At 34.5% G+C, this 21,574-nt stretch overlaps 1 protein-coding gene across 4 annotated transcripts in view; it reads right to left on the bottom strand.

Annotated features, from left to right (window-relative positions):
• The window catches only part of HDAC9 (histone deacetylase 9), a gene marked incomplete at both ends in the record, with an annotated part of 409,639 nt that overhangs the window by 57,073 nt on the left and 330,992 nt on the right, over positions 1-21,574 (bottom strand). For all 4 annotated transcript variants that reach the window (XM_084230504.1, XM_084230512.1, XM_084230510.1 and 1 more), the window contains one exon: positions 6,919-7,052. In XM_084230504.1, the coding sequence (XP_084086630.1) occupies positions 6,919-7,052 (134 nt within the window). The remainder of the gene's footprint in view (positions 1-6,918; positions 7,053-21,574) is intronic.

Here is a 21,574-nt window from a genome sequence, read left to right as displayed (position 1 = left end):
CTTCTCCTTTCCTTTTTTACCTGCCAGGAGGGAGTTTTTCAATGTTTTTGTTTTCCGATTCCATAGGAATGCCAACTGCTTAAGCTTTTCACACCTCCTGGAAAGATTTCTTTCAGAGGAAGAAACCCAGGGTGCAGATAATTGGTTTTGCATTACAGTGGGCAAATTTGGCCTTAAAATAACTGTGACATTGTTTGTCTAAAGTATAAATGCAGATTACCAAAATCAGATTGTCTAAGAATCTCACAGATGTTGCTATTACTAATGCTAAAAGATGTAACTTTACAAACGCATCTCTGATGCCATTTCAAGCAACCTAATGATTCTTCTCATTTAGATAGTCACTTCCATTTCTTGCAAATCTCAAACTGGTGTTTCTAAGTGCTTCACTGAAGAAGTTCAAAAATATCCATCATTCCCTGATTGGACTGATAAATCTAAGTTATGAACTTTGCCAAGAAAAAGAAAAAAATGGACTTCTGGTATGTCTTCAAAATCAGTTGCCTCTAGGAATTTCCTGTACCATGCTCAAATTAGTTTTAATCCAATAGTATATTATTTTGACTGACCTTGTGCATATTTCTTAAAAGAATAGTTAAGAGAGATGTTTTGCTAAATAGATCACTTTCATGATAAAAATATTTAAAAAGAAGAAATGCCTATTTTGGGTGCAACGCTCAGATAATTTTTTTAAATCAAGTTTTCTGGTACCCATCTATGTTTTCTATTCAGAAATGGAGAGCCAAGAGTTCCTGCTGATTTTATAATTCCTTTGAGTTATGTAATACATATTATTCTGTGGAATAATAACCCATATGAAGCATCATTTTGCTGTATTGACATGGTCTGGCCAAGAACAACAAGGAAACGAAATAGCATTAAAAAAACTGGCAAAATGTTTATGAAGTCTAATCCTCTGCACATGAATAAATATATCTGACAAAGTGCAGAGTCCCTCAAAAAGACCCTTCTTGACCTTCCTAATTTGAGTTCAATTGCGTGTTCAGTGTTGAAAAGCCAAAGTAGGTTCTGCCAATGTTTTAAGCTCAAACCTTACTACATTTTGTTATTTGTAAGAGTGAAATCCCAGATAATAAGTTATAATTGCCCTATTAATCACTTGAAAAGGGAGTTTGGGGGGAAATTGGGATTCGAAATGACAATAATTGGTATCTGAAAGATGTCCTTTTTTATTTTTTTTACTTAGAGTTAAAACTACCTTGAAAACTACATGCATGCACATTTTTTTTAATGATGAGGTACCTGCAATATGACTTATATATTATTTTTTCTAAAGGAATGAAATCTAAAACTTCTTCAATACAGTCATGCTGTTAGTCATGATGACCTCTGAACTAGAAAAAAAATACAGAAAACCAGACCTTGGATTATAAATTACATTGTTGATGAAAGTGAGAAGAACTCTTTGTTTCTTAAAGTTGTTTCGAGTAGTATATTTTCATTTCCTTTTTCAAATGAATTATAATGTACAGCACTCATGTATTTTTCTTCCATTTTTCATATTGAAAAAATCCTTCTGTCTCTTAACTCTGTCACTTGGTATACTGATGGAGCTGCTACACTAAAATGCACTTTTCAAAGCTCAATATAGCAAATTCATCTATTACCTTAGAGCATCTTGTGGGAAATCTTCACTCTTATTTACATCTTTAAGAAATTTCAATGGAAAAAAGTACTGAAGGCCAAATTATTTAAACCTCTCTTCCTTTAGTTCATCATGAACAAATTTTAGATTGTGTTTACGTAACTGAAAATAGCCAAAGAAAAGGAAGAGGATATTTAGGATATTGTAATAATTAAATTATTTACTAAAAGATATCCAGGTAATTAAAGTTGATTGGTCAATATAGCCCAAGCAATCATTTCAGTTACCACTTACTGGATTTTGTAGTAATCATACACTTATGTGGGCATGTTCAGGATTGTCCAATGATACTTTTATCCCTCCCTCTGCCTCAAGCCTGGTCTTTCTATGTAGAGAAATGTAGAGGAAAGGCATAGGTCTCAAATTCTAAATTAGGAGGCATTCTTCTAATGTCACTAATTGCTCTATGGAAACAGTATATTTGATCATGAGGAATAGCACATGGAATAAAATGACCGCAGACATCCCATCACAAAGGAATACAGGGCAAGGAAGGAACATTAAAACATATCCATTTTACTTTTTAGTAAACGCAGATAAATTAAGAAAGCCATGCAACTTTACACAACTGACTTAAATCTGAGGTCACAAGAGAAATTATTCCATCTTCAATGGAAATCCTCTTTTGGAAGAATAGAGTGAGCCAAGTGCAGAGAGTACAAAAACATCAAGATAGAATCTCATTTGAATGAATGTGCTCAAAGAGAGTCAGTCAAATCCATAATTTCCTTTCACATAGTTGGAAAAGAAGTTGGCTTCTGCAACTGAGTTAACTTTCTGGACACGTCAATCTTTCCTGGAACCACAATTCACAACTTATTGTGATCTTGTGCACATCTGGGATAAGCCCTCATGATGCAAATATTAAAACCAGTCTGCTTCCCTAAAAATATCTATACTTAGAATCAAATAAATAATTTGAGAAAATAGGTGACTATGCAAAATATGTTATTTCGCAGGCAAATAGGAATTTCCTGGACCATGCTCAAATTAGTTTTAATCCAGCCAAACATTAACTGATGAAAGTGCCATTTATATTTTGCACTTATTTTATGCCACAAAAAAACTCCAACATTCTTATTGTCATTATTATTCACAGGGATTTCAGAAAGACTCTAATATTAAGAAAATCTTAAACACCTTGAAATATATTTTACCTCATATTTTTCTTCAAATAAAATTGTATATATGTACCTCAGTAAATATGGTACAATAATCATGTTGAAGCATGATAGTTTAAGATAATTATGAAAATATAGTTTATGTTTTCAATGTGCAGAAGAAAAGATACAGTTTTCCCATCATAAATAATACAGGCAAAATCATAAGTTACTGCTAATGGTAGATTTTAAAAATAACTTTGTATATGTTATTTCATATGAATCATATTTCAAGTTTATGTGAACAGACAAAATATATAAAATAACCATACCCACCTATACATTCACTATAAAAAATTAGTAATATTAATGAGTACATACAAACTTGGAAATATTTGTTGAGTTTCAATTCATTAGTCCTGAAGCTAGCCCTGATCTGCATGTGTACCTTATGGCATTTGACTTGAAGTCTGCATAACAGGAAAATATACTGCAATTTATTTATATGGCAATATAGAGTCACGTTCAAATGTTGAATCTAATCCATTCTGACTTCATGACCTTGAATAGATTTTACAAATCTCTTTCAAAGTTATTATCATCTGTAATACAGGATTAAAATAGATCTCATAGCCTAAGGAATTCATAAATGGTGAGAAAAAAAAAGGAATTTATCAATTGTAAAGATTGTGGAGAAAGATGGTAAGATAGGAATCTCCCAAATTTCCCTTCTCCCATACTCACTGTATGGAGCAGTTCCTTCTGAGAGAAATCCAGAAACTAGCAGAGTGATTTTTACAAATTGAGTGAATGAGAAAAAAAGCCCACATTAAAATGGGTAAGGTAGGTTAAGACATATTCTCACCATAATCCAACTACCAGCATCTCTTAAGGAGTGAAGGGTTTGAATATATTGCACATCTAGGACCTTAACTTTTAAGGTTCCTACCCAAGGAATGGGCCCCTAAATACTTCCCTAGCTTTGAAACCTATCAGGACTTCTGTTCACAAGTCCCACAACTATAGCAAGCAAAGAACCAGCTCTTAACAATTATATGAGCACTTGCTTTATCCCCAGGCTCACAAGAGGGAACAGGCAGAAAACACCCATCTCCCAGTCTTTCACAAGAAAGGATTTGACTGCATACTTTACAAGCTGCTGCTTTAGGGATCCAGTTTCCACTTAACATGCATAAGTATTGACAGTGATCTTTTACAGCACCCAAAGGAGTTGGGGCGCTTCTGCCTTCTTTCTCTGGTTCACTCAAACAAGTCACCAGTTATCTCCCTAGAAGGAGCATGTTCACATATCTACTACCCTAACTTTTATGGCTGTCACTGGAAAGAACTTAAATTACTTAGCTCTGACAGCCAACAGGGTTTTCATTCACGAGTCTGACAAGGCTATAGGGGATAAAAGAAGTTTTTAAACAGGCATATAAGCACCCTCCATCCCATGGATATGCATCTAGATTCACTGCAGAAGGAACAACAACAACAACAAAAAATCTCCCAATTTTTGCCTGGAAGGAGTTTGACTGCATTGTTTACTAGCTGCTATAATACATGAGGGCTCAGCTTCTAATGAACCTCTATCAAGGTGCTGGCTGAGAGTCTCACCTGATGGACACTCATAGGTCTTTGTATACCCTCAAATACTGGGAGCCACTACAACAAAGACTATGGCTTGGATAATCACAAAGGTTTCAGAGGTAACCAGAAGCTTAGGGTAGACTGATTAATGAAGCTAATCTACATGAGCTTGGTCTGTCAAGATAGGGAGAGGTCTAGCTAATGTGCAAAACAAGTAATTTGAGTCAAGGAAAATGAAGGAAAAGGGGAATATATTCCAAACACTAGAAGATAAAATCCAGAAACTGATCTTAATGAAATAGAGATTAAGTATTCAAAATAATCAATAAGATGTTTACTGAGATCAGGAGAGCAATGCATGACAAAGTAAGAATTTCAATAAAGGGATAGAAAAGGTTTAAAAGTGCCAAACAGAACTAAAACGGAATAACTTAACTGAAAAATTCAATAGAGGGGTTTAACACAAGGCTAGGTCAAAGGGAAGAAAAGATCACTGAAGAAGGAGAGTGGGTGGTGGAACTCATCCAATCTAAGTTAGCAAAAGAAAAAATAACGAAAACAGTGAGGACAGTTTATATAACAATATATGTATGTAACAATATACAGAACAAGAAGAGAAAAGGCTATAAAGCTAATTTGTAGAGATAACGACTGAAAACATCCTAACCTGGGGAAAGAAACAGAAATCCAGATCCAGAAAGTCAAACGAGCATTAAAAAATATCCATCCTACCCAAAGTGATCTACAGATTCATTGTAATCCAATCAAAATTTCAATGTTATATTTATTTTACCACAATAAAAAGTTACAAAGGGGGGAAAAAAAAAACCCAATGGCATTTTTTACAGAAATAATAAAAACAATCCTAAACCTCGTGTGAAACCACAAAAGACCTCAAATAACCAAAACAATCTTGATAAAGAATAATAATGCTGGAGTCATTCCACTTCCTGATTGCAAATTATATTACAAGTAATCAACACAGTATGTATTAGCATTAAAAACAGACATATAGATCAATGGCACAGAAGAGAGGGCTCAGGAATATACTCATGCATAAATTTCAATCAATATTCAACAAAGAAACCAGGAATACACACTGGGAAAAGGATAGACACTTTAAGAATCAATACTGGTTAAACTGGATAGCCACATGCAAACGAATGAAACTGGACACCTGTCATAGATCATACACAAAAAGCAATTCAAGACTGATTAAAGATGTAAATGCAAGGTTTCAAGGCCATAAAACCAACCAAGACAAAAATAAACAAGACTACATTAGACTAAAAAGTTTCGGCAAAGAAAAGGTACTCATTAAAAAAAATGAGAAGGCAATTTAAGGGGCCTCCCTGGTGGTGCAAGGGGTTAAGACGCAACCTATGAGGCTAACCACAGCCACTGTGGCACGAGTTCGATCCCCCATCCAGGGAGCTACCCACATGGCGCAGCAGACCTCTCCTGTCTCGCCTGCTGCTCCCCTCAGCAGTGTATTTCAGTCATTCTGCCTGTTCTGTTCCTCTCTGTCTCTCGTGAATCCTCTCACCTCCCACACCTCTGGCCTGTACTCTGGTTCTTGTATGCATAAATAAATAAATTAAAAAAAAAAAAGAAAGGCAACTTAAGGAATGGGGAAATTGTTTGCAAACCACACATCCAAAATGATGTTAATATTTAAAATAAATACTCATACAACTCAACAGGAAAAAAAAAAAAGCATAGACCAATTAAAAACGGGCAAAGATCCTGAGTAGCTATATTTCCAAAAAGACATACAAATGGACAACAGGTATGTGAAAAGCTGCTCAACATCAGTAATGATCAGGAAAATGCAAATTAAAACTACAGTGAGAAACAGAGAAGCTTAAATGCTGGAACCCAGTTTACTCTATTGGTGGGACTAAACTGGTATGGCCACTATGTTGTAGGAGGAATATCAAGAAGTTAAAAAATAGAACTACCATAAAATTAGCAATGTCACCTCTGGGAATATTCCCAAAGGAAAGGAAATTACTATTATAAAGATATCTGTTACTCCCATTTTTATTGCAGCATTATCGCAGTAGTCAAGGTATAAAAGCAAGAAAGTGTCTATCAATAGATGAATGGAAGAAGAAAGGTATTTATATCTCCAGCTGTGTATAAAAAAGGTAATACATCACAAAGACCAGCTTATTTATAATGGCTCAATATTAGAAATACTAAATAATTTAACTCACAACAACCAAATAGGTTTCTTTGCTATACAATGGTGTATTAGTTTTAGAGGTAAAAAGGGAACTCCTGTCATTTGTGATAACATGAATGAGAGAGAGCTTTATGCTAAATGAAGTAAGCTTTATGCTAAATGAAATAAGCAGACAAAGAAAGAAAACTACTGCATCGTATTACTTATTTAGAACCAAGATTATTTGGTATCCAGATAACCATACTTATTTGAAACATTTCTTACCTAAAGTTGGAAGAGCATCATTGTGCTTCTGAATACATGGGATTTGAATAAAAGAAAAAAAATAAACAAGTACACACCCCTACTATTTCATACTTATAGTTTCTTACCTTATTTCCTAGAAGGGCATTTACACAGGCTTCTGATGCATCACATATGGCAGTGAGATCATGTCCACCTTCAAGAGCCAGCACCACATGTCCATCAGCCAATGTCATCAGTTGCTTCGTCAAATGACCAAAGCCTACCATGACACAAACAGAAAGTTTCAAAGAATTAGATCAAGAGCTAAATGACAGTTTAGCACTGTGAAGCTATCTGCAGCCTCTGCAGCATGAGTTCCATTCCCGGCCAGCCAGGGAGCTACCTACATGGCACAGCAGACCTCTCCTGTCTTGCCCACTGCTAGTCCTCAGCAGTGTATTTCACTCAGGCTGCCTGTTTTGTTCCCCACTCTGTCTCTAGTGAATCCTCTCACTCCCCCACACCTCTGGCCAGTACCCCAGTTCTTGCATGCATAAGTAAATCTTTTTTAATTTTATTTTTATATTCCCCATACAATTGCAACCCCCTGATTTTGACCCCCAACCCTCTTTTCCCTGCCCTCAACCCCCCATAGTGTGTCCCTGGTTCATATTTGTTTGTTGATTTTGATTTTTTCTTTCTTATAGTTATTCTTTTTCCTGGTCCCTTATTTAGGTTTTCTAGATTCCTGCTATGAGTGAGACCATCCGGTATTTTTCTTTTTCTTTCTGGCTTATTTCACTGAGCATGATCCCTTCCAGCTCCATCCATGTTGCTGCAAATTGCATGTGTTTATCTTTTTTGAATGTTTATAGCAGCACTATTTACAATAGCTAAGCTTTGGAAACAACCCAAATGCCCAAAAATAGATGACTGGATCAAGAAGATGTGGTACATATACACCATGGAATATTACTCAGCATTCAAAATAAGTAAATAAATCTTAAAAAAATTTTTTTGAAGATCCCCCTGGGTGATTCTCTCTGTGTTTAATAGGGGTCCTCAATTTCTGCTTATAATTCCATTGCTTTCCATGATTTAATTTGCTTGTTTTTCAAATTTATAAAATAGTTTTATAGTTCTTACAACTTGCTCTTTTCATAAATTTCGGTAGCTCATCACAGTTGATGCATGTAGCTACAGTTCTTTGTTGTCCATTAGACTATTTTAGGATCATGGAAAAATTTATTTGCCCTTACTCCTGACGATCATATTTAGGTTTTTTGGTACGATAAAATTCCAGTGTTTTAAACAACCCCCTCATGAATATTCTATACAAGTTTTCTGGTGCATATATGCAAGAGTAGAGTGAAATTGTTGTGACTTAAATCTGCTAAATAATATCAGATTATTTCCAAGAGACTATAAACAACCCCTATTCTGAAAGCAGTCTATTTAAGAATTCAAGGTTGGTCACATCCTTACCACATATAGTATGATTTGCCATGTGCGTGGGTGAAAAATGGCATCTTACGATTTCATTCAGTATAAGTGGGGCATTTCTATTTCTAATTTGAATTAGAATTATTACAAGTAAATGTTGAATTTAATTAATTTCTCTATAGCAAATGTTTTCTCCTATAACTTCATTTTGCTGTGAGTTACATTAGTTAATATTTCTAATATTAGGTCATAATTGAATTTATGGGATAAAACGAGCTGGTTGCAATACAGTATTATCTATTTTAACACACAGCTTGATTTGTTTTGCTAACACTTTGTTTAGGATTTTTTTCACCTATATTTATGAAGAGAGTTAATATGTATTTTTTTCTTTCTTGTATTAAACCTGTTGATTTTGATGTGGTTGAGATCCTCATTTCTCATTGCTTGACCCTAGAATATTGGCTAGAACTCTTTTTTTTAAAGTATTTTCTTATTTTTTAAAGACTTTTTTTTAAGATTTATTTTTATTTATTTATACAAGCACTGGGTACAGTCAGAAGCGCGGGAGGGTGAGCGAATGCACCAGAGTCAGAGCAGGGAGCAGAGCAGACAGAAGGACCGAAGTACACTGCTGAGGGGAGCAGCGGGCGGCAGGAGAGGTCTGCGCGCCATGTGGGACCCTCCTCCCATGGCAGGGGAGCAGCTGGTGATCGAACCGGTGCTGCAGAGGCTGCAGGCAGCTTGGCAACCCAGTGCTCAACCGCTGCGCCACCGGGGAGGCCCTAGAACTGTTTTTTTTTTTAAAGGATTATTTATTTATTTATTTATACAAGAACGGGGGTGCAGGCCAAATACCCGGGAGGGTGAGAGGATTCACCAGAGACAGAGCGGGGAACAGAACAGGCAGACTGACGAAATACACTGCTGAGGGGAGCGGCAGGCAAGACAGGAGAGAGGTCTGCGGAGCCATGTGGGACCCTTGCCGGCAGGCCGGGATCAAACCAGTGCTGCAGAAGCTACTGACAGCTTCACACCGCTGCGCTCAACCTCCTGCGCTACCAGGCGAGGCCCGAACTCTTTTTTTTTTTTTTTTTTTTTAAAGATTTATTTATCTGGGCCTCCCCTGGTGGCGCAGCTGTTGAGACTGGGCTGCGAAGCTACCCGCAGCCTCTGTAGCGCCTGTTCGATCCCCGGCTGCTGGCGAGGGTTCCACATGGCCTGCAGACCTCTCCTGCCGCACCCTTTGCTCCCCTCAGCAGTGTATTTCAATGGTCTGCCTGTTCTGTTCCCCGCTCTGGCTCTGGTGAATTCTCTCACCCTCCCACACTTCTGACTGTACCCAGTGCTTGTATAAATAAATAAATCTTAAAAAATATATATAAAGATTTATTTATTTATGCATACAAGAACTGGAGTACTGCTGAGGGGAGCAGTGGGCCAGACAGGAGAGGTACCATGTGGCTAGCTGGGGATCAAACTCATTGCTGCAGAGGCTGTGGATAGCATCACAGTGCTGTGCTTAACCCCTTGCGCCACCAAGGAGGCCCTGGATAGAATTCTGTAAAACCATTTAAGGCTTGTGTTCTCTTTAAGGAAGATTATGAATTATAGTGCTGTCATGATTCCTCATATTCCCAAATTATATTTTTCTAGAAATGTGTTTCCTTTATTTAGTAATAAAATTATTAAATAAATTTGCTCATTAACTATATTATTTTATTTTGGAACTCCAATGAATGTACATGGTCCTTGTCATATTCTCAATGTCTCATAAATTTTCATTTTTATTTTTATATTTTCTGTTCTGAATTATGGATACTTTTTTCAGACCAATCATCAGAATTTCTCTTTCTAGATGTATTTAATCTGCTTTTGAAAGTTTCTATTGATACTTTCACTTCAGTGATCATAAGTAAAACCTGGAAACAAACCAAATGCCCAAAAATAGATGACTGGATCAAGAAGATGTGGTATATATACACAATGGAATATTATTCAGCAATGAAAAAAGATAAACTCATGTCATTCGCAGCAACGTGGATGGACCAAGAAGGAATTATGCTCAGTGAAATAAGCCAGAAGGAAAAAGAAAAATATCGGATAGTTTCAATTATAACAGGAATATAGGGGAACCAAATAAGACATCAGTGTAAAAACAAATAATAACAGTACAAAACACAACAAAGCAAAAACAGACAATTAAAAAGCAGAGATATACTGCAGGGGAGGAGGGGGGAGAGGCGTGGAAGGGAGGGAGGAAGGAGCACAGGGGACTGTGGTGATGGTGCATGGGTACCTTGGGAAAGGAAATTCTATGGGGACTCAATCTGAAGGGGTGGGGGAAGCAAATATTGTCTAAAAATGTAAAAAATGATAAATATTAAAATAAAAGATAATAATAAAAATGGTGCTGGGAAAACTGGACCGCCACATGCAAAAAAAAAAAAATGAAACTAATTCAAACTTTTAACTTCTTGTATTATTTAAAATATATAAAACAGTATTTTATTTTACCTCATTTACTTACTACATATAATATTTAGAATATTTCTATATCCATGAAAACAGGAAGAATAAATTTCAGTGTGAAAATGTATGTTCTGCAAGGCAACTTGGACTGCTTCTAAGCTGGCCTCTGCTTCTCTCTTTAATCATTATAATAATGGTTTGAAAAGAATGGAAATTCTGAGAATAGAGTTAGTAGAACTAAATGAAAGTCTATAAAATTATCAATGAAACCATGAAACCCAAATCCAAGCTAAATTGCTCTGATTTGGAACAATAAAATAAGACTACCTTAATCCTTGGAATGCATTGAATTATCCACCCTAAAAAGCCAGAAGGGTTCAGAAATTCAGCTCTGGTTTTGTACTTGAGGTTAGCCATGACCAAGATGAGTTCATTTCCTCACTATCTTGAAGCATGTCAATGTTGATTCTATGCACTTAGCTAATATTCCGAGGGAAGTCAAAATAATGACTTTGTAATTATCCTATGTTTCTAGACACTTGGCAGAAAATATTTTCAAAGGATTTAAAAATTAGGTGAAGGATATTTTCAAGCACTGCAATATTTCTCAGTTCCAGTGAACTTAAAGATGATAGCAATAGTCATATTTTCCTCAGGGCACTTAATAATGAGGTTGATCATACTTAAACTCTGCTTTCTATCTGATTACTCTAAAAAGAAAGGTAGTTTTCAGAAAATGTATAAAGCAAAGTTCTGATCTCTAATTCTTAGAAATTTTCTTGGCCTGAGTTAAGTAAGGTTATAGCCCACAGTGGTTAGTTCTACTCTAAAAAATAAAGGAGCAAGAAGTACTCATAGAGAAGTACACATTTCTGCTAATCATATTGCTAAATACTCTAGACAGTGTTTCCTGTAACTTAAACCAGGTTAACAATGGTAACTTAAAGAGAAATTATAATAAGTGAATACAACATATCTTTCATACTGAAGGTTCCTAGCAATTGAGAAATGAATCTTTTAAAGTCACTACTGAGCTGATCAAATCACATGGATTAAAAAAAAAAAAAAGACAGAGAGGGAAAGTCCCAAATCTGATTTAAGTTCATTCTTTCCCCTGAAAATGAAAAAAGCCCCATAAAGTACCAAATTTACATGGGATAGTAAAAAGTGGAAAGGAAATAATGGAATGAAGCTAATCTTTGATCTCTGTCCAAATTCCTCTTTTTTCTTTTTTTCTTTTTTTACCTACAGGGTTTATTCCTATTCACATGTTACCCATGTGATCTCTGGAGTCAGAGATTGAGGCAGCTGAACTCTGAGCTATGCATACACAAGACATTGAAGTAAAGAATTGAAATTCCTATAAGGCCGGTACCCTGCCTTCCATTTAAAGCACGGAATTCAAGAATAATTTTTTTAGTTCAACTAACTTGAGTTCTACTGTGTCCATTACCTCTATAAAGATACACAAAGGATTAAAAAAGTCAAGTATGACTACCGGTATCAAGGTATTATTTTCAGGACATATGAGATAAAAGTTTCAGTGATGTGTATGTGTGTGCTTAATAGTCATAATAGCAAGCTTCATTATTTTTACTCCTAGTTTCACAAAAGGCATAAACATTGATCTTACTTATCCAAACAAATGAAAATACCCTGCAGACTTGAAAAATTACAGCAGAGACCTTTGTTAATGTTTTTCCCCAGGGGGTAGGAATATTCTGAGTGAGAGAGCTAATGTTAAACAAGAGATATTAAAAAAAAATCCCATATCTGTATAGCATGGCACATCTTGGGCTCAAACAATCAAAGAATGTGGTTATGAAACTTGGTTCTTCAATTCTACGTCTACCTTCAGTTTCATAATAGGGGGTGGGGGGAGGGTGAGGAGCAAGGTTTTAGGAGGAATATGATGCCTGGGGTGGGAAGATTACAGGCTAGTGGACTGAAATTGGCAAATAATCACTGAAGATCAGTAGTAGCAGTGGTTCTTATTATTTTCACTGACTATGTGCAGAATTCTCTACGAAATACTTTTTTAAAGTGAAATATGGTTCCTTAAATTCCTGGGGATCTCTAGAATAAGGAATTAACAAAGTTGTACTACTATTACTGCTACTGCTACTACTACTACTACTACAACTACTACTACTAAATCCTATATGCAGCCTGGTTGTTTTAAATTCATGACAGTAAATTTAATTAATTAAATCAGCATTAAATTAAAAACATAAGAAAAGCTACATTATAATACTTTTTAGATGAGTAGCTGAACTGGAACTACCAAGACTGAGCCACCACTTAGAAAAAGAATTGGAAAGACATTTTCAGCTAAAAATGCTGTTTAGTTCCATTGATGTATTATAAGCAAATTAAATTTTGCTGCTTCTAAGTAGAATATTAAATAAGTTGTAAATATTGTAGTGGTTCAAATTATCAGTTTCAATTTGATTTCTTGATATTCTGTAGCAGTTTGTTTCTTCCTAAAATATCAACGGTTTCAGCAGTTTTATTGGTTTAGAGAAGTTGTTTGAAACAAAATGTTACTCTAAGGCTCAAAGATTTAGCATTAGATATGTCTTTAATAACTAAGGCATAAGACATAAAAGGATTCATTCTTCAAAACAGATCGTCTCAAACGTTTCTTTCTAGTGTTTGCCAAATAGTTCCCCAAGAATAGTGGTAGGGAAAGAAAACAACCCTAATTAGATTTTAATTTCCATTTAAAAACAACTATTTTAAGAACCAAAACTAATACATATCCATTGTAGAAAATTTAGAAGGTGATAATAACTAATATAGTGTAAAATAATAAATGATGTTATATAATAAGTATACTATTATTTTATGAATAATAAATGAAAATAGTGATAAATATATAGAATAATAGATGCATAGTCCTACCAACCATAGATAGCCAATTCAAATTCGTAGTATTTCTTGCTTTCTGTTTTTGTATATTTTAAAAATAAAACAGGATCATATTGTAATTTTTTTAAACTTATGTTTACAAATATCAAGAATGGAAAACATTTTTCATGCTTTCTATATCATTTTAAATGTATGACTATATCAATCAATTCTCTGTTTTTAAACTGTTAATAGGATTTCAGTTTTATAATTACGATTGCAAATAATATCCTCTCATGTGTCTCAAGTGGCCACTGTGTACTAGCACTTATCTGATTCTAGTGTTATTATGTATTAGGAAGGAAGGAAGCTATTCTTTTTATTGTTAACTTTTCCATTTTATCAGAGGATGAGATAGAACATTAATAGTAAAACAAAAGACAACAGGAGTTACACACAGTCAAAACCTGATAAACTCCATTCTTTTAGCAACCATGTGTGTTCAGCAATATCTGTTGTAGATAACTGGAATATTCTTTTAGAAGCTCTGAGAAATAAGAGATACTCCCTGAAAGTGTGTTTCTATTATGAAACTGCAAATAGAGTATTGGAAACCTTTCTGGAGTCCAAGACTGAGCGAATTCTTCTGTGGGTTCAGAAGGGACTTCACTCTAAACTATAATTTCTTCACTATAGCCATATTGTCACCCAGTGATAAGCTCCAGGATAAGTAGCCAGCTTCCAGGGAGGGATACCTGGGTCATGATTCATTTGTTTAACAAAGGAATAGTGATGCAAAGTTTTGATTAGTTCTACTTAAAAGTCTAACTTTGCTGATGCCAATCTTCCATTCACAACACATATTTCTCCATTATTACTTTCTGTGTCTGTTGAAGAAATTTCAATTTAAAAATATCGAAAAATATAGAACCAACCCCTGCCCTTGTGTGGCTGTTCAGCAAAGGTAGCGGAGTCAAAGTCAGGAGCAGTGACAGTCTCTTGAAAAATTGTCACCTAATATGTTTATTAACTTAACTCATTTGTTTAACTCTTCTTTAGTTGCTAAAAAGCCTCAAGAACAAATAACTTGTTTTTAGAAAAGGTTATTGTCATTGGGCCTGAAATAATTGTGAAAGCTCAATCACAAAATCAAATATTGGAGATGAAAGAACCACGTTCTTACGTCCCATTTTAATTTTAAATTTAATTTTACACACCTACAGGCATATTTTTATAGTTATATCCAGAAAGAATCACTGAAGAATGCACATACACTAAAGTATAATTACAAAAACTGTAGCCATTTTCTTGCCTAAACACTTTGTCATTAAGTTACCATATTGTTCTTTAGAAAAATGCAGTCAAATTCAAGTTGAGAGAAAAATTTGGGTAGCATGTGGTTGTCTCATGTATTGTGAGGCTCTCTAGCAGGACTTCAAAGCGGAATCTGATTGTTACAGATGGGAAGAGTGGTTTCCACAGAAATACCTTTTTAAGACTCTTGGTGCTGTAATTCATATGGTAGACACTTGTGATTTGTTCCTGATGATGTTGGGATCATTTAACTCACAAAACCATTGTCGCTACCATAAAATCCTTTCATCTGTAGCCAAAAAGGTTTATTTCATGCAAATGAAAATTTTTCATTAAAGTATCACCTTAATAATGGACAAAGATATATATTTTCTGGTCATGTTTAAAATGTAAATTTATGAACATATTCTGAAGATTCATTTCATGTTAAGATCTTTATTTATTTGATGTCCCAGGACTCTTTCCAAGTTCATTGAAACCGGAAATCAATTTTAGAAGAAATATGGAGATTATTATCATTAAATCTTTCAGTTGGCTTATTCCAGGCAACCCTATAAATATTGCATATGTTTTAAAGAAGGCACTTTAAGCCATAGTAAAAATCCTTTTACTGTTCTAGTCAGTGATGTTCCAAGAGGTAAGATTATATTCTCACTACCTTTTGAAGACAAATGAATAGTTGGTTTGCATACTAAACAAAGTTTAATACCATTGTTTCCAAAAAATGAATTCGGGAAACATCTTTACAAATCCCCAAGAATAAAACAGCAATAAACCATGACTGGTATTTTGAATATCCATCTATCCGCCCATTTATTTATTCCCTCCTTCCTTTATGATCCATGTACAAATCAGCAATTACTTACTAACAACCTACTATGTGCCACAGTTTCATGTGTGAATCTTATATTCAATTTTCTATATTTTAATAAAAGATCTTAATCATAGAATTTTAGTCTAGAAATTGATTTTTAGATCACATATTCTAATCCTTTCATTTTAAGGATAAAGAAACTAAGACCTAAGAAAGTTAATCATCAAGGGTAACCAGTTAATATAGAGTTGGGAGGAGAACTTGAAGATCTCAGTGAGTATACTTCCCACCATTCAGCCAACTCATCGATATTAATACTGCCCATATTTTCAGAAATGATTTCTAGCTCAAAAAGAACTTCAGAAAGAGTTCCTAGACACCAAATGGCTTTTACAAATCATTGCTTTGGTGTATTAAGTATAAACAAACCAGAAACATGTGAATTAAATTTCCCTTAAAATACATAAATACAAAACCAGTGAGGAAAAAAAAAATCCCTAGAAAATGCTTTTGGACATCATAGGACTATTCCTTCCCACTCCTCAACAAAATTGTGTTTGCCAAACCCCAACTGCAATTTGATTTGCCAATCACTAGTTTTTACTGCTGTTTTCAATAATCATCAAACACATGGGATCTATTCTCTCAATGATGCTCATGCATAATTGGACAAGTGGGATGGAATAAGAGCAGGGTAGACTCATGCTAAGGATAATGCCGTTACAGTAGTTTGCATTGCTCAAATTCAACCAATATTTACTGAGTATAAACTCTAATAATAGCTAGGGAAATACAAGGATGGATAAGATAGCTTTAATTCTGCCTCTAAGGAACTAAAATATAAGGGAGACATACTGAGAAAAATATAATCTAACATAAAGGAAACTATTATAAAATAAATGCATTTTATAAAACTTAATAGATGGAAGATATACATCTACTTAGAGGAAAATCTGGAAACAGCGGAGGGCATTGAAACAACTGCAGTTTTATTTATTTGTATACCTTTGCCTCAGCTTCCCATTTCCAACATAGGAATAGTAATGTTCTTTAATTTTAGTGAAATATATATGTAAAATGCACCTAACCATTATATAACACATGAGTAGTGTTACTTCCTCACTCCAAACCATCAGCTTTCTTTATGATTTAAAAGTGATATTGGATAGAATACCTTCTAGATGGTATTTAATTGCTGTATTAGTAAACCTAACTTTAGAATTACTCATTTATTTTGACACCGGGTATATATGTACAGTAGATGCTGAAAGCAAAATGAAGGATGAAAAGATAAGTTTGGTGAGCAGGAACTCAAATATCCAGATAAGCCTGCTCTTTAAATTTTATTTCAAAGATAAATAACCAAGAATTGAATCATACTTTGAAATTGAGCATGTAACTTGGTACATACTAGGAGCTCAGTACATATTTATTTAAAGAATCTGTGGATTTGGAATGAATACATTCTATTCAAGTTTATTTGATTCCATTTCAGTTAGATAGTATGGTAGGCAAAATTCTCCCAATCGCCCCAAATGACTATCGTCCTTATAACGCCTCCCCTTTTAAGCGTGAGTGGAACTTGTGAAATAGTATATATTCCTGTGATATGGCAAAAGGATTTTTCAGTTGAATTTTAATGAGAGAAGAGGGGCAGGAGAAAGGAGAGAGTCTATTTTACAGCCCTTTAATAGCAAAATTATTCTCCAGTTGGTCGGTCACACAAGAGGTAGACAGAATTGAAGCAAAGGATTTGAATACATCATTGATCGTTTGAAAAGGGAGGGGATCATGTAAGAAGGAAAATCGGAGGCTTCTAACCAGCAAAATAGGTAGGTGTCTTTACAAACATAAAGCATGTTTAATTTTCACTTAGGATGAGATGAAATAACCAGTGCTTGTGATCATGTACACAAAGGATTCATCGGGATGAGGTGGGTTATTGGGAGAAAACCAGGTTGTGATGAGCTACTTCAAACAGAGACAGTGCTACTTGTTTTCTGTGTTTACCTGAACCAAATCCAAAGTGGGTCACCCTGCTTCAAATAACATGAAAATCCTAGATGAGTTTGATTTTGTTAGGTGATTTTTTTCAAACAGAAAGATTTTCATAACTGTGAACTCATTTAGTGAACCAAGGGCTCTCTGATGGGGGGGCAAACATTGTTTAAAAACGAACAATGATGTAATATATATATATATATATATATATATATATATATAAAGAGATGTGATCATTGGCTGCATCAGGTTGGATACCTCCAGGATTTTCTAACTGATTACACATCTTGTGCTCAAGGAATTCTGGGAGGTATTATGTAGCTGAAAGAATATCCATTAGGAGATTTTGGATATTGAGATGGGCAGACATGCCAGCAGAAAACTCTAGTTTCACTAGCACGGAACAGTAAGGTCAACATGCCAAGCACCCAATCACCTATTGTTGGCTTCTCAAGCTTTTCAGGGTTAAATTAAAGCCAAGAAGACATGATCTCTTTTCTCCAGCCCCATCTTCTGCCATGCCTTCATATTCACTTGATTTAGACACAACTATTTGTGTGAAGAGTTTAATGAATATTACTAACAAATTATGTCCACAGTCTGAAATTCTACTCATGGAGTGTCTTTTCCACATATAGCTAACTCCTACTCATCCTTTAAATTCAGCATAAGGAGCCCCCAGAAGCCCTGCAAAATGTCAGGGTTTTCCTATATGCCCATTCACACCTATTTCTCTAATACTTAGTCAATCTAGTGAACAAGGAACATCCTTGCCTGACTTTGCATATCTAGTGACTAGGAGAGTGCAGGGTATTCTCAATGTGTTAATTAAATGATGTATAAATAGTAGAGAGATGTGAAGCTATCTTTTCTGAACCTGGCTGAATGTGTGATAATAACTAAAGTTTATGGAGCTTAATACAGGTGAGGCTCTGTGTTAAACATTTTACAACTTTATTTAATGCTTAAAAATAAATAAAAAATAACAAATCACAAACATGGAAAATTATTAACAATATACTCTTTTTTAGAGAGAAAACAAACACAGAGACTAAGTACATTGTACAAGGTAAAAAGGCAGAGGGAGAATCTGAACACTCTGGCTCTGTTTTAAATCCTGTTTTAAAGCATTATACCCATTTTTTCAAATTCAGAGTCGTTGGTGATACTGGCGAAATCAAGGCCCTGAAATTAATCAGGTGCTTATGATATATATGCTATAGAATACCTATTTTTCTTTCTTTAATAATGTTTTTAAACTAATACTATGGCCAGTATAAGTAGAAAATCTTTTTCAAAGATTGGGAGTGAAAATCTGTGGAATACAAGTTCAGGTCCAAAGAAATACAACAGGCCAAAAAGAAAAGTTTAGTCCTTCTTATCACAAACTATTTCTTATACAGTTCTACAACACTTGTAAAGAATTGTGTTGGTTTAGATTTACATAACATGAAACTAGAACACCATATCTTCAAGAGGAGTCAATAAAATAATTGTGGCTGTTTCGTTCATCTAAGAGTTATGTGCTGAGATACTATGTGACAGGAACTTTGCTGGCCAATGAGAATACAATTAAGAGCAAAACAAAGATGGTTCCTACCCTTATCTTTCTGAGAAGTCAATATGAGTGAGAGTAAACATCACCAGTTACCATGCTATGTGTTTGAAAAGTATGACACAAGTGCCCAAGTGGGAGAATGAGTTCTAAGGATATAAACTTGCTCAAAATAGTCAATGGCCAAGCCATAATAAGAAACTGGGTTGGTCAACTCTAGGACTTGTTCTTCAAACCACTTGAACATGTTTAAATGATACTGAAGAACTACATGATTATACAAGTGTTATTGTCATAGCACCAACTGTGTCTGAATAATAATCATCAAAGGTTAATGGATGTAACCTATTCTTATTACTCAGTCTTTAACTTACATTCATAAAAATATGGTTTTCAGAAAAAGAACTATCCACTTTGATTTGTCTGATACTGTCAATTTAAAAATGAATATTATCTCCACCAACCAATAATGCCAACTTGCCCTCTCCCCTCCAAAGAAAACAACAGCTCTAATTTCTTTGTAAACTAACTCTTGGAAGTAAGCTTGCATTTCAACTTCAATATAGCAATAATTCATGGCAGCACTCTCAAAATTCAGCTCAGACAATGATGGGCACAGCAACACTTGTAGTGACTATTGCCAACAATTTATTGGCTAGCTTATTCAACATTTCCTAGTGGTTACTTCATGACTAATTGCTTTTTTTTTAGCTTCTATTTTCAATTAGCACAGTGCCTAACATATAGTATTCGAAGTTATCTGGTCTTTTCTTTTAAAACAAATAATAATTAAAACCGTACTAAAGTCTCAATGTATATATTCCTCATAAACAGATGCCTGTAAATTAGATGGACAATTAAGGACAATTAATCTTCAAAGTGCCAGATAAGTATCAGATAAATTTTAAATATTTTTTGAATGGTAGAAAAACAAATTATTCTCTTCTAAGGAAAATGAGGACATATAGCTCATTGCCAAAAACATTTCTTGGAATTCTATTTCCCAAATGACCTAGGTTTTTAATTTCAAGGAAAAAATACCTGATTTTAAAAGATAAGTATCTACCCTCTGGGCAAAACTGATGATTTCTTATTTTTCCTGCCATAAAAGGAGGCTCAAGAACCCTCCAAATTATAGGTTTCAAGCAACCATTTAATTTAGATTAAATTAGACAGCAATTGTATGTTAAATAAATATGAAATGACTCTGAATGTATTTGTCAAAGATTAAGAATTCTGTAATACTTAGCTTCTATTACACATTTGTTATTGCTGATTTTTAAAATAAATCACCATTTAATTGAAATACTTAAAGAACATTTAAAAGAAATCATGGCATTTAACAAAACCCATGAAAACTTAGTAAGACCAATAGAGTAATTCTTTTTAAAGTAGGCCATTCTTCAACATGGTGGCAGAAAATATGCAAAGCAAACATGGCCAGAATCCTATGTAATCTTTACAAATGCCATCATTCAACTTGCCAAGTGTACCCCAAAAAAGGTTTCATTGAAAATATTTATCAAAATGGTTTTGGTCTGTTATAGGCTATTTCCATCTGACATAAAAAAATAGATTAAAGGTAGATGAAAATAAGGACTGCCTCATATATCTATCAGAAAATTGAATATAATTATCATTCTTTATGGACTAAGTCTAAATATGCTAGAGTACCTGCATTTTTTTTTATCCTGCATTTCCCACCCACTCCCCTTTTCCTATGTTGGAAATGTGAGACATGAAAAAGGAGTATTTCATTGATCATGCTAAAGGCACATATATCTTAAACCACAGTTTCTTTATGAATGAAGCTCAATATCCAACATATATAAAAAACTGTAGAATCCTCAAAACGGCAAAGACAGAGCATTTCAGGGAGTGCAATAATGTTTTTGGACAAATGTGTCAAGTTGTTCATCATTTAAAATATGATAGGACTATAATTTGAATGTTGAGAGAGTGATGTTAAGCAGAGTTCAAATTTAGGATGGGTAGATCAACAATAGACCATTCACTAGTACTCTCACGACTAGTCATAGTATATGTGGATATATAGCAGAAAAAAATAGAAGTAGTAATCTTTTGATAACTCTAAAGTCATTATAACTGTGGGGGGGGTGGAAATGGACATTTTTCAGTAAGCATCTATAATGAAGTTGGGCAATTGATCTCCAAACTAAAAAGATGATCACAGATGTACTTGGCTGCAAATCAAGTTGAAATACACATGGGGTATGTGGCTGTTTGTTGTATTGCTCCTCATTAGAATGATACTTCAGATTTACCCAAAAATAATTAAAATTTTAGTATCTGGATATTAATTGAAAGATACATAGCTAAAAAATGTGGGGAT

Source organism: Talpa europaea, assembly GCF_964194135.1.
Source record: "Talpa europaea genome assembly, chromosome: 3".
NCBI classification, from domain to species: domain Eukaryota; kingdom Metazoa; phylum Chordata; class Mammalia; order Eulipotyphla; family Talpidae; genus Talpa; species Talpa europaea.
This window is presented reverse-complemented; position numbering and strand designations above follow the sequence as displayed.